The 12456-nt window shown below is 41.1% G+C and overlaps 1 protein-coding gene across 1 annotated transcript in view; it reads right to left on the bottom strand.

The window, feature by feature from the left end:
• Positions 1 to 2349: 2349 nt before the first annotated feature.
• The window catches only part of cherp (calcium homeostasis endoplasmic reticulum protein), a 57363-nt gene continuing 47256 nt past the window's right edge, over positions 2350 to 12456 (bottom strand). The window contains exons 12-17 of the mRNA XM_050055328.1: positions 9839 to 9977; positions 9112 to 9264; positions 6681 to 6794; positions 6490 to 6584; positions 3455 to 3640; positions 2350 to 3165 (exon numbers count right to left, since the gene is read on the bottom strand). Of these exons, the coding sequence (XP_049911285.1) occupies positions 3128 to 3165; positions 3455 to 3640; positions 6490 to 6584; positions 6681 to 6794; positions 9112 to 9264; positions 9839 to 9977 (725 nt within the window). The 3' untranslated portion in view covers positions 2350 to 3127. The remainder of the gene's footprint in view (positions 3166 to 3454; positions 3641 to 6489; positions 6585 to 6680; positions 6795 to 9111; positions 9265 to 9838; positions 9978 to 12456) is intronic.

Below are 12456 nucleotides of genomic sequence, written 5' to 3'. Positions count from 1 at the left end.
AAAAATCGCTGAGATATCAGAGCTGGAGTTGAATGAGTAGTGTGACCTCACCATCTTAATTACCCAGCGAATCTCTGCCTCAAACACAGCTTGGCTTGAAAAAAATGCTGAGCTTCCTTGTGTTCCTGAGCTTTTCCTCGGTCCACTTGTACTAGACACTTGTAATGCTGTACTTTCACTACTGACACTTTCCTTATGTACACTGGCTGTTTGTAGCTCTTTGTTTGTTGGACAGCTACTTCCCTCTCCTGTGTCTGTTGAAGGAGTCTTCCTCATGAAATCTGTCATTCTTCTCTCACTGTTTAATTGTCCAGAAATCTTGACATGGCCTTGTCCCCGTGCATGACTCCTGAGTGCTGAGACACCCATGTTACCAATATCAAAAGACTTCCTGCAGAGCTTGCAATATGCCCTATGCACATCTCCAGACACTTCTCCTAGCCAGTCCCTGAACTGGTGGTGTTCTTTCCACTCAATTTTGAATTTGCACTGTCTTCCTGACATCGTCACTTACTCCTGTAATTAGAGGACAACAACACACATTTGAAAGTCTATTACTGCTCATATTGACTGTTTACACAGTAAATTACTTTTCATACCTTAGCTTTTTCATATCTTTCATATTCTATGTATTATACATACTGTACACACCACATGGCACTTTACTGCTTATTTCACACAGTTAGATGCTAAACAGCATTTTGTTGTTCCAGTATTGGTCATTTTAGGTTACTCTACTCATCTAAGAAACAAGATTCAGGGTTGATGACTAATATCTCTAGCTAGCACCACAGTATCATATTGAACCTGAAATATATTTATTTCTAACTCTCAGACATAAATATTGTTTGCTAGCTATCTTTTTAGTCTGGCTTTTATGTAGTGTCTTATTATTATAAATTTATGGTTATCACTTTATACTTATTCTGTTTATTAATTTAGCCATGTTGAATCCCATTCATTTATGCTAACAACATTGTTCAAATGAACATGCAAGTCTTCAGTTTTCACTGCCCTCTTTCCTCATTTAGGCTACGGGGTGTGCCTCTTCGCTGTGGTCTGTGTGCATCTCACTCATGGATATATAAGATCTCACTTGGATGTTGACATCTAAATTACTTTCATTGCAAAGTAGCTAGCTAAAAACTGCATGAAAAGTCGGAGCTCTGCTCTCTGTACACATACACAGTATTTTAATAGAGCTGAATTCCTAATGAAGTTTTTCTCATTCACATATTTTCTGTTTCTGCTGTCGGACAATGGAGCAAGTATGAAATACTGAGTGAAACGTGGCCCAGTAAGACTACCTGTTACCTGTCGCTATCTCGAAGCTGTCGCCATGGTCGCTGCCGCTCTACTGAAACCAGAGATGTATTCATCTCAGAGCGCACAGCCAAAAGTGACGACACGCCCACTACAGCTCTCCGCTGCTCCTGTCACTCAACAGAGGAGACAGAGAGAGGGAGAAAAACCTCACACTCGATATACAGCGATACAGCAACACTCTTGAACTGAAAGTCGCTAGTTTTGGCGCTTCTTTGAGAAAATAAATCCTTACTTGGGTCTAAAAAGTCGGTAAATCGAGCAACAAAGTCATATGGAAACACTGGGCAGCAGAACTGTTCTAAGGGAATGTGCAATTTGATTGGTTGGTAGCGTCACGTGGGGCGCTGTGCCGGCTAGAAGCAGAGATGAAGCAGAGAAGCGCTACAGCTCAATGTTGCCCATTAAAGGCAGCTGAAAACAGACATACATGCGTAAAATGTTTAACCCGTTTGTGTTTACCCACAAGGCAGAGAGAAGCAGAGGGAGGAAAAATAATTTTCCAGGACAACTCAAGCTTTTCCAGGACATTTTACTTTTTTTCTCATTTTCCATGTGTTTTCCATGACTGGAAAATTGGTCAATCATTTTCCAGGTTTTCCAGGACGCGTGGGAACCCTGATGATATAGATGAGAAGACATTTATGTGTGTGAAAACAGCATTTTGTTGGGGATAAAACAACTGCACAGTCAAACAGCCACTTAATATTTACTTTACAATGTAGGCCTAAAACATGATCAAAATGAGGTACCCCCATGAGATTATGCCGAGGTCTTACCTGTTTGAACAATGTGAAACTACTCCGAGTTGATTAAACTGATTCAAATCAGCTGTTCTGGAACCGGAAACTCAGAGTTCAGAATTAGACTCAGAGTTTGTTGAACCTGCTTTGTGAAACGGACCCCAAGTCAGTGAGGAGAAAAACGTATAACAGAGACACAGACCGACACACCCACAGACAGAGTTTTCTTCATTATATAGTAAGATATATATATTTGTTTTGTTTTTTCAAAATCCCAAGCAAATAAAACTGAAAGCATTTTATTGGAGATACCACGAGAGGCAAATGACATTTTTATTTATTTTTCTGATTTAGGTTGACTGACCCTTTAACTCAGCAACTCCAGGGAGACAAAAGAAAACAATATTGTAAAACCCCAATTAAAATCATTTAACACACCTCTTCATTCAAATGTTGACATTCATACACAAATTAAAGACTGTCCACTAACTTTTAAAAGAACTTCCATAATATTCAGAGCAATTCACTTTTTTGTATTTTAATTTTTTAACCATTTGTCTCATTTGTTTCTGCAGCTGTTAAATGTTGAGGCACAGTCTGTGTCAGCCCTCTGTTATCAGCCTACACACTTGAAGGAGGTCCAACATTCTTTTTAGAGGCCGATTAAAAAAATACAGAAACACTGGGAGTGAAATAGTGAGTACTGCAACAAATCTTTTTCATTAGTTCCAATGTCCCTACAAAGACTGCTAAATGACAAATTCTTGATAAGTTTTGCAGTGTTACTAGTTTTAGTGCTGACTGTTCAATCTGCAAATACGATGCTTTTTGCTCGGACACATCAATCCAGGCTCTTGATTGATCAGAGAGCAAAAAGGCTTTGCCCTCCTTCAAAGGTTTCACAACTGTGGTAATACTTTTGTCTCATCACTCTGGTCTCTGAGTAAATAGAAAGGATTTGGGACTTCTGATTACAATCCTGGATTGAAAACTGACAGTGAGATCCTCAGTGGACGTAGCGACAGGGAAGATAAGGAGTTGTCTGATGCTATCTGATGACATTAGTCAGTTGAAGGGGCCTCCTGAGGTTCCCGATTGACTGAATCATGAAAAGAAAGAAGTGAAGAGTTAGACTTGCAGAATTATTGTAATCCAAAGAGCATTGTAATCTAATAATTTCATAAAAATTACATCAGCTCCAACAAGATCAGGTATAATTCAATACCTTTTTCCAGTTCTTGCTTCATTAACGGATAAAATGTGCTGTTGTGTAATGTAAATGCCTTGTTTTTGGATAAAATATGACCCCCACAAATGTAATACCCGGACAAAAGTGTAAGCAGCATGGAACTGCGTTTCAAATCCAGCATAGACGTCTGTGTTTTTACCTTCCTCTCTTGCCTTCATACGGGCGACAAAGTTGTAGCTCTTATTCCTTCGATAGTTCTCATAAGGGTCATCCAGTGACACCCCCACACCTTTATACTGGTCCCATTTGTCCCTGATGTCGCCTCCTTTGATGGGATCCTGGATTCCCTGTTCTTTGGCCCCCAAACCACCTGAACCACTCCAGCCTACAGCAGATAGGGGGACACAATAACAACAGGAGGAAAGTTACAGATCAGGATATACAGCATTTAACTTTCATTTTATTTATTTTTCAGTAAGAATATTTGAGTAATTTCATTCCATCTTGGAATGGTGCATCTCAAAAAATTACAATGTAGTAAAAAAGTGTAATATATCTTGTCAGTTATTTCAGAAAGTGAATACTGTATATATTCTAGAAGGCCACAGAAGGTCACTGCTGAGAGGGCTGGCTGTTTGCAGACTGATATATCAAAGCGTCGTCATGGAAAGTTGACTGGAAGGGAAAAGTGTGGTAGGAAAATCCAGAATTGAATTTAAAATCCTACTGTTATAAAGCTCTAAATGGTCAAGCTCCGTCATATCTTAGAGAGCTCATAGTGCCATATTATCCCACCAGAACTCTGCGCTCGGTTACTCGTGGTCCCTAAAGTCTCCAAAAGTAGATCAGGAGCTAGAGCCTTCAGCTATCAGGCTCCTCTCCTGTGGAATCATCTTCCTGTTGCGTTCCAGGAATGCTGCCGTGGTCCTGCCAGATGCCTCCTGCTGCTGCTGTTATCATTAGTCATACTTGTACTGTTATTATACACATATGATTATTGTCACACATGTATACTATCAGATATTAATATATACTTTCAACATACTGTAGCAGTAACCAGAACTATAATTATAATATTATTACTTTCATTAATGTTGTTGTAAGCTACTGTCATTACTGTCTGTCCTGCATCTCTCGCTGTCTCTCTCTCTTTCTGTCTCATTGTGTCATACGGATTAACTGTTAATTTATTATGTTGATCTGTTCTGTACGACATCTATTGTACGTCTGTCCGTCCTGGAAGAGGGATCCCTCCTCAGTTGCTCTTCCTGAGGTTTCTACTGTTTTTTTCCCGTTAAAGGGTTTTTTTTGGGGAGTTTTTCCTTATCCGCTGTGGGGGTCCTAAGGACAGAGGGATGTCGTATGCTGTAAAGCCCTGTGAGGCAAATTGCGATTTGTGATATTGGGCTTTATAAATAAAATTGATTGATTGATTGAAAAGGTGCACAAGCGACAGGGATGACTGCAGTCTTTATAGGATTGTCAAGACAAGCAGATTCTAGAACATGGGGGAGCTTCACAAGGAGTGGACTGGGGATAAAGTCAGTGCATCAAGAGCCACCATGCACAGACATGTGCAGGAAATGGGCTACAAGTGTCACATTACTAGTGTCAAGCTACTCCTGTACCACAGACAATGTCAGAAGCAGCTTACCTGGGCTGAGGAGGAAAAGAACTAGACCATTGCTCAGCGGTCCAAAGTCCTCTGTTCAGATGAAGGTAAATTCTGCATTCCATTGCAAAATCAAGGTCCCAAAGTCTGAAGGAAGAGTGGAGAGGCACAAAATCCACGTTGCTTGAAGTTCAATGGGAAGTTTTCACAGTCAGTGATGATTTGGGGCGCCATGTCATCTGTTGTTGTTGGTCTACTGTTTTATGGAGTCTAAAGTCAAGTCCAGAGCACTTCATGCTTGCGTCTGCTGACACGGTTTATTGAGATGCTGATTTCTTTTTCCTGCAGGACTTGGCACCTGCCCACAGTGCTAGAAACCACTTGCAATTGGTTTGCTGACCATGGTATTACTGTGCTTAAGTGGCCAGCAAACATGCCTGACCTGAACCCCAAAGGGAATCTATGGGGTATTGTTGAGAGGAAGATGAGAGACAACAGACCCACAGTCCACATCAAAGCAAACTGGGCATCCATAACACCTCCACAGTGACACAGACTGATCGCCTCCATGCAACAGCGCTTTGATGCAGGAACTACTGCAAAAGGAGCCCAGACCAAGTATTGGGTGCATAAATAAACATACTTTTCTAAAGGTTGACATTTCTATATTATAAATCCTTTTTTGATTGGTGTTATTAATGCTGGGACTAAGCTTAAAAAAAAATAGGAGAGCGCCATATCTCCCATCGGTCCAGTAAATTACAGGTGTAATTCACTCCCAAAATTTAAGCTTCCACACCCCATTGGGCGAGCCTGGCCGGACCCAGGTGGAGTCAGGCGGAATCCCATGACCTCACTGAGACCTTAATTGCTGCAGTGTGCCGCTGCCCTTCTGTAATCCCCATGTGACAAGTTTTTGGACGGAAGCTCCAGCTTTCTGCACAGAAGTTACTGTAAGAGAGCACCTCAAACGTTTGAATTAAATTGCCCTAGGCCGCAGTTCTTAACTCGCTGGACGAGGAAACACCCTTTTTTTACATTTGTTTTGAACACTCCATGGATCCACAGAGAAATGAAGAGCGACCCAGCAGTTACTCGATACCTGCAGCTCAATGCCCTCGCACTGATCCAAATCAACCATTGTGTCCCTCCACGGCCACTATTACCTCAAGCTGATTTCAAGTGCCTGCACTCCTTTTTCTCATTCTCTCTTTCCTCTTATAGTAACCTACACTCACACGCACACACAGACACACATACGTTTGGTAAGAAACATCAGATTTACCACTACTTTCACACACCCATGTTGGCACAGTACTGGTGTTTGTGTAGTAGCATTAGTTTAGGACATGTTTATTAATTCAAGTGTTTTATTCATTTATCAATAATTACTTCTTAATAAATGAGCTGCAAGCTGTAATCATCAAAATTAAAACAAAAAAGGTGTAATGAATCTAGAATAGATTAAAGTTTAACTTTTTCAATTAAATTACAAAAAAAAAGAACTTCCCCATGATATTCAAATTTTTTGAGATGCACCTGTACATGGTGTGTTTCGGAATTTTTTGTCCGTTTAAACTGAGTTCAGTTCAGTTGAAATAATGAGAACAAAAAGACCATACCCATCTTCATCAGCAGCTGATGGCCTTTGTTCTCCTCTCCTAGCCTGATATCTGCTGTCAGTTTGGAGGGAGGGGCACCCAACACTGATGTGGAGCTGTAGAGAACAGTAGAGGTGGTGATCTATTCTGCACTATGCAGAAAAAGGCTCTTCATGAAAACATCTTACCAAAGAACTTCAAAGGGGACTTACGGAGGGGAGGAGCTCTGGGATTTGGGGCCACGGCGTCTCTTGGCAGGTGAACGTGAACGGGATCTGGATCTGGAGCGAGAGCGACTCTGTGATGACCTGGATCTACTCCTGGACCTAAAGAGAAGTATGTTAAGACATGGCCATTAGCAAATTTTTTAACAAGATCAGCCCTGCTTCTTCTATCTTTGTCTGTCCCAAACTGCTTACTTCACTTTCTGCCGAGGTGGGATTTATACTTCTGCATCAAATCAACACTGTACCTGTGTCCACACAGAGCCTACGATGTAGCCTGATGCACACCTAAATGTAACTGCATGTTGCAGTGACGCAGACTTCCACTTACTTTTGTAAGCTGAAAACCATTACCTTCAATCAATCAATCAATCAAACCTTATTTGTATAGCACTTTTCATACATTAAAAATGCAGCACAAAGTGCTTCACAGAATAAAAACAAACAAAAATAATACATACATATTGAAAACCCGCCCCTCCCACCCCCACATATAAACACACACACACACACACACACACACACACACACACACACACACACACAGTCAATATAGTCAATAACATGGCTGGGCACTGAGGAACCAGGTGAGGAAAGAACCACCTATGGGGAGCCATCCACACTGAGAGGCGCTACAGCCCACGGCCACAGGGAGCGCCGCCACAGAGACCACCCCGACCCAGACAGACCGGGGTGGACTCCACACATGGTGTGGAGATTAGGAAAAATTAAAGAGTTAAAGATTAAAATAATAATAATAATAATAATAATAAATAAATGAAGATTTAGAAACTAAAATGCATAAAGATTTAAAAATAAATCATTTAAAAGCATTAGAAAGTAAAAAGAACATACAATAGAAGAATTAAAAGAGTAAAAGAAATCAGTTAAAAGCTAAATTAAAAAGGTGAGTCTTGAGCCTCCTTTTAAAAACATCAACAGTCTCTGCAGTCCTGAAGCTCTCCGGCAGGCTGTTCCATAAGTGAGGGCCATAATGGCTGAATGCAGCCTCCCCGTGGGTTTTTGTTCTAACTCTTGGAACAATTAAAAGGCCGGTGCTGGAGGACCTCAGGATCCGCGAGGGTTGATATGAGAAAAGCAGGTCAGATAAATAAGATGGCCCAAGGCCGTTAAGACATTTAAAAACTAATAAAAGAACCTTAAAATCGATCCTGAAACACACGGGGAGCCAATGCAGCGATTGTAAAACTGGTGAAATGTGCTCCCGCCCTCTGGTCCTCGTCAGCACTCGTGAGTGTCCACTTCAGTGGAAACAAAGCTTTTATTGACTTTTATTCAGAGATAAGAAACAATAATTTGTGAAGACAATTAGGCCCCCACAAAATAGCATTTTAGGTCTTGTGTGTGATTCATTCTGGCTTCATATGATTGATTGATTGATTGATTGATTTCTGGAAGACATGCTAAAGTAAAATACTTATTTCCAGCATGGTCCTTGGTGTTTACACACAAGAAACAAATAAACAAGAAGCAGACAAACTCAGACTAAAAATACACACAGTAATTAGGAGGGGGAAAAAAGACATCACATAAAACAAAATAAATAAGAAACAAAACTGCTGTAAAAACTATCCAATTCATCAATAAATATCCACCTTATTCCATAAAATCTGCTTGACCTGTCTTTTAAAAATCCCTCATGATGAGAGCTGTTTTGTAGCAGTTGGCAAACTATTCCATGCCATGATACCAGTATAAAAGAAATAATTTTTAGCTGCATTATTAGCTCTAGGAACTATGCAGGAGCTGATGCTGGCCCTAGTGTTATAACTATGCTGCGTGTGGTCCATGGTTACATTAGAGCATAAATATTTGGGGGCATGACCATTAACAATGTTAAATATATGGTTCAGCTTAAGTTGTTCTACTCATAAATGTACAGGTAGTAGACCAGCTCTTGTAAAGGGGGTGCTTTTAACAGATACCGAATAACATTGTTTTGCAACACTTGGAGAGCTCAAGCCTATGACAATGTAAAATCTCATAGGCTTGAGCTAATAATGTTAGCAGGTTGTATTTGTGGGGAAAATGTATCCAGCAAATGACAAGTGCTTTGTCTGTGAATCCTGCGAGTTATAATGAAGCTAATTTTGTACTTGTTTGACATTGTCGCTATGAAGCCATATTTAATGTGTTTAATGTGTGTTTTGAATCGACTAAACTTCACAGCACTTCACAGAATCCCCACCACTGACTAGTGTTTTGGAGGTGTAACTGCAGAGTGACATAGACACACCACCGCACAAGTTTAAATGCTCGCAACGGGGTAGGCTACGTGCATAGGCTATGGCGTGGGCTCTGCATAGAGCTGACATACAAGTATAAATCTGGCTTAAGAATAGTTAATCCTAGCAAAAGTATCATACACATGTCTGTGTGATAGAGTGATGCGTGTGACCTGGATCGTGAGTAGGAGCGGGAGCGGCTGCGTGACTGGGAGCGAGACGAGCGAGACCGTGACCTGGAGGACTTTGAGGAGCGAGAGCTGGAGCGAGATGAAGATCTCCCTCTGCTGCGAGAGTGACTCCTGGAGCGACTGCCACCACGACCACTGGAAGGAGTGAGCCAAGGGGGGGAGGGAGAGAGGGGAAGGTTTGTTTACATTTTTTTTTAAATGTTTTATTAATGTGTATTGTTCCTGATCACTAAACCCTAAATAAAAAAAATATAATAATACATTTTTACAGGAGGAGGGATTTTCATTTTCATTTAGACTTTTTCATTGTCATACCCTCACAGAGCTCAACAGCAGTGTTGCTGCCATTTGTAGCAGTAATGTTTTATTTAGGACAGGGTCTGTGCCATTCAAACTTTTCAGAAATCCCTATGTTAGGACAGTTCTGTATTAGCTAAATTCCTATCCTAAGATAAGATAGTAATTTCTCCTAAATGCAGTTAGGACATGTTACTCTAATACCAACAATCCTAAATGTCATCTTAAACTGAGATAAGATAGGATAGGATTTCTTCAGAAGTTTCTGTAAATAGGTCTTATAACTTTGAACATACAGAGAGCATTCTGATAGACAATAACAAAGCACACGCACAAGCTGTAAGGTCTGAACACGTGTGAAACATGTAGAGTCAGAACAAGAGGAAAAAATCCAAAAGAAAAGGAAGCTCACCTGTTGCGTTTTTCCTGTCCCTTTTTCCTCCTGGCTCGCATCTTGGCCCTAAAGAACTCATACAGGCCATTCTGCTCCCAGCCTTCACTGGTGGAGGAACAAACCACAGCCAGCTGTTTACTATAACCCACAGCAATTTCTATTAGAAGCTAATGCCTCAGTCCCACTGCATGGTTCGGCTTGACTCGACTTGACTTACTTTTGGTACCAGGTGTGTTTCTCCGGTTAGTTTTTTTACTAGGGGTGTAAAGTCCCATCGATCTGGATCAATGTATCAATTCAATGATCAACGATCCAATATCATCGATGCTAAGTGAAAACATTGATCTATATCATCATCATTAAGTTAAGCCTTTATTTTGAAAGTCTGTAACAGTGTCAAACAGCAGCAGGCAGATGGCAAGCAGCTGAGAGAAGAAATCAGCAGTGTGGATATATTTTAGATTTGCCTATACGGGTCAACAGACAAAGCACATGTCATATGTACACCGTTATGAAATAGGACACAACTTCATGTTAGCTGCCTGGCCGGGAGTCTCACTCTGCTATCTTCTTTTTTTCTTTTTTTCATAATTTTTTGGGGAAGTTACTGCCTTTAATGAGAATATAGCTGAAAGGGAGAGGAAATGTGGGAGAGTAGGGATGACACGCAGCAAAGGGCCACGGGTTTGAATCGAACATGGGCAGCTGCAAAGGGCTCAGCTTATATGGGTCTCATGCTCTACCAGGTGAGCTAGAGGTTGGCCCACTCTGTTAACTTCTTACAGCAACACAGCAACATAAGCTGCTCTGTTTCAATAATGTTCGGCTGAAAAACCGTGCATGCAGGCTGAAATTTAACCATGCTGTTCTGTTCTGACTTAAACCAATGGCGAGAAAAAAAAAAGAAGAAAATAGTATAAATGATACATGTAATTTGTTAAGCTATGAGTAGGGGGAAACTTACGCGTCGCCGTGGCAAGGAGAGAAGACAAGAAGAGAAGATGGCGCTGGTGTCGAAGAAGCTTTATAAAACTCTTGAACATGTAATGGCTCCTTAATTAGCAAGTTGACTTTACATAGACGGCATATCTTTTCAATTTCTCCTGACATTGTGTTGTTTGGTTTGTTCACTGAGTGGGTGGGGTCGAGTGGGCGGAGGCGTTGATCTCCCCCCCTCCCCCCACCCTCCGCTCTCTCACTAAGCAGCCTCCCTCTGTCTCCTCTCACTCAGTCTCGTTCAGCCTCGATCTCGTCAGCATGTGCCACACACGCGCTGTTTCCCCCCAAACCTCGCGATTGTATCGTCATTTAAAAAAAGACATCGTGAAACAACCCTTTTATCGCCGCCCATCGGCACAACCCTACTACCTATACCAAATACAATGGCAATTTTTACAGACAGAAACATGGCTGTGCCATGGGCTCACCAGTATCTCCCATTGTGGCCAACCTGTACATGGAGGATGCAGAATACAGAGCCTTGAACTCCTTTGAGGGAACAGCACCGAGCCACTGGTTCAGATATGTGGATGATACATGGGTTAAAATCAAAACTCAAGAGGTACAAGCTTTCACTGAACACATCAACTCAGTGGACAGAGACATCAAGTTCATGAGAGCAGATGTTAAGGATAACAGTTTGCCCTTCTTGGATTGTGACGTGCACATTACAGAGGACAGAGGCCTCCACACTGGGGTATACAGGCAACCCACTCACACAGACCAATACTTAGTGTTCGATTCTCACCACCCACTGGAACACAAACTAGGTGTTATCAGGACCCTACAACACAGAGCTGATAACGTACCTACCAGCACTAAGGCCTAAGGGAAAGAGCATGAACATCTGAGGGAGGCTCTAAAAACATGTGGTTATCCCAGTTGGACCTTTGTGAAAACAGCAGCCCGTTCCAGAAAGAACAAGGTGGGTGATGAAGAAAAGAACAAGCGCAATAACATTGTCGTCTCCTATGTGTCTGGGGTATCTGAAAAACTCAGGAGAATTTTCAACAAACACTGCATCCCTGTGTATTTCAAACCCAGTAACACCCAGTAACAACAACAAAAAAAAAAAAAAAAAAAAAAAAAAGAAATTGTACGAAAAACATAAAATGGTTATATCTTTGTCGCTTGCACACTTACTGTATATTTAGTTGTTTTGTTTTGTTTTTTTCTTTTCGCCTTTTGTTTGTGTGTTTGTTTTTTTAGTACTGGGTATTTGATTTATTGTATCATTGTTGTTTTTTTCTTTACTTAAATTCATACAAAGTTAAAGAGAAATGCGAAATGCTTATTTGTGAAAAGATGAAGGTATGAATTGCACAGCATAAATAAAAAGTTAAAAAAAAAAACCAAACAAACAAACCCAGTAACACACTCAGACAAAGACTGGTACATCCAAAAGACCGTACACCACACACCCAGAAGAGCAACCTGGTGTACGCTGTCCAATGCAGTGAGGAATGCCCAGACTTGTACATTGGTGAAACAAAAAGACCACTAAAACAACGCATGGCCCAACACAGAAGGGCTAACTCTTCAGGGCAAGACTCAGCTGTCTATTTACACCTCAAGGAGAAAGTACACTCCTTTGAAGACAGCAATGTGCACATTTTGGACAGGGAAGACAGACAGTT

Source organism: Epinephelus moara, chromosome 10, assembly GCF_006386435.1.
Source record: "Epinephelus moara isolate mb chromosome 10, YSFRI_EMoa_1.0, whole genome shotgun sequence".
Lineage (NCBI taxonomy): Eukaryota > Metazoa > Chordata > Actinopteri > Perciformes > Serranidae > Epinephelus > Epinephelus moara.
The sequence above is the reverse complement of the archived record's forward strand: the minus strand, read 5'-3'. Positions and strand labels throughout refer to the sequence as shown.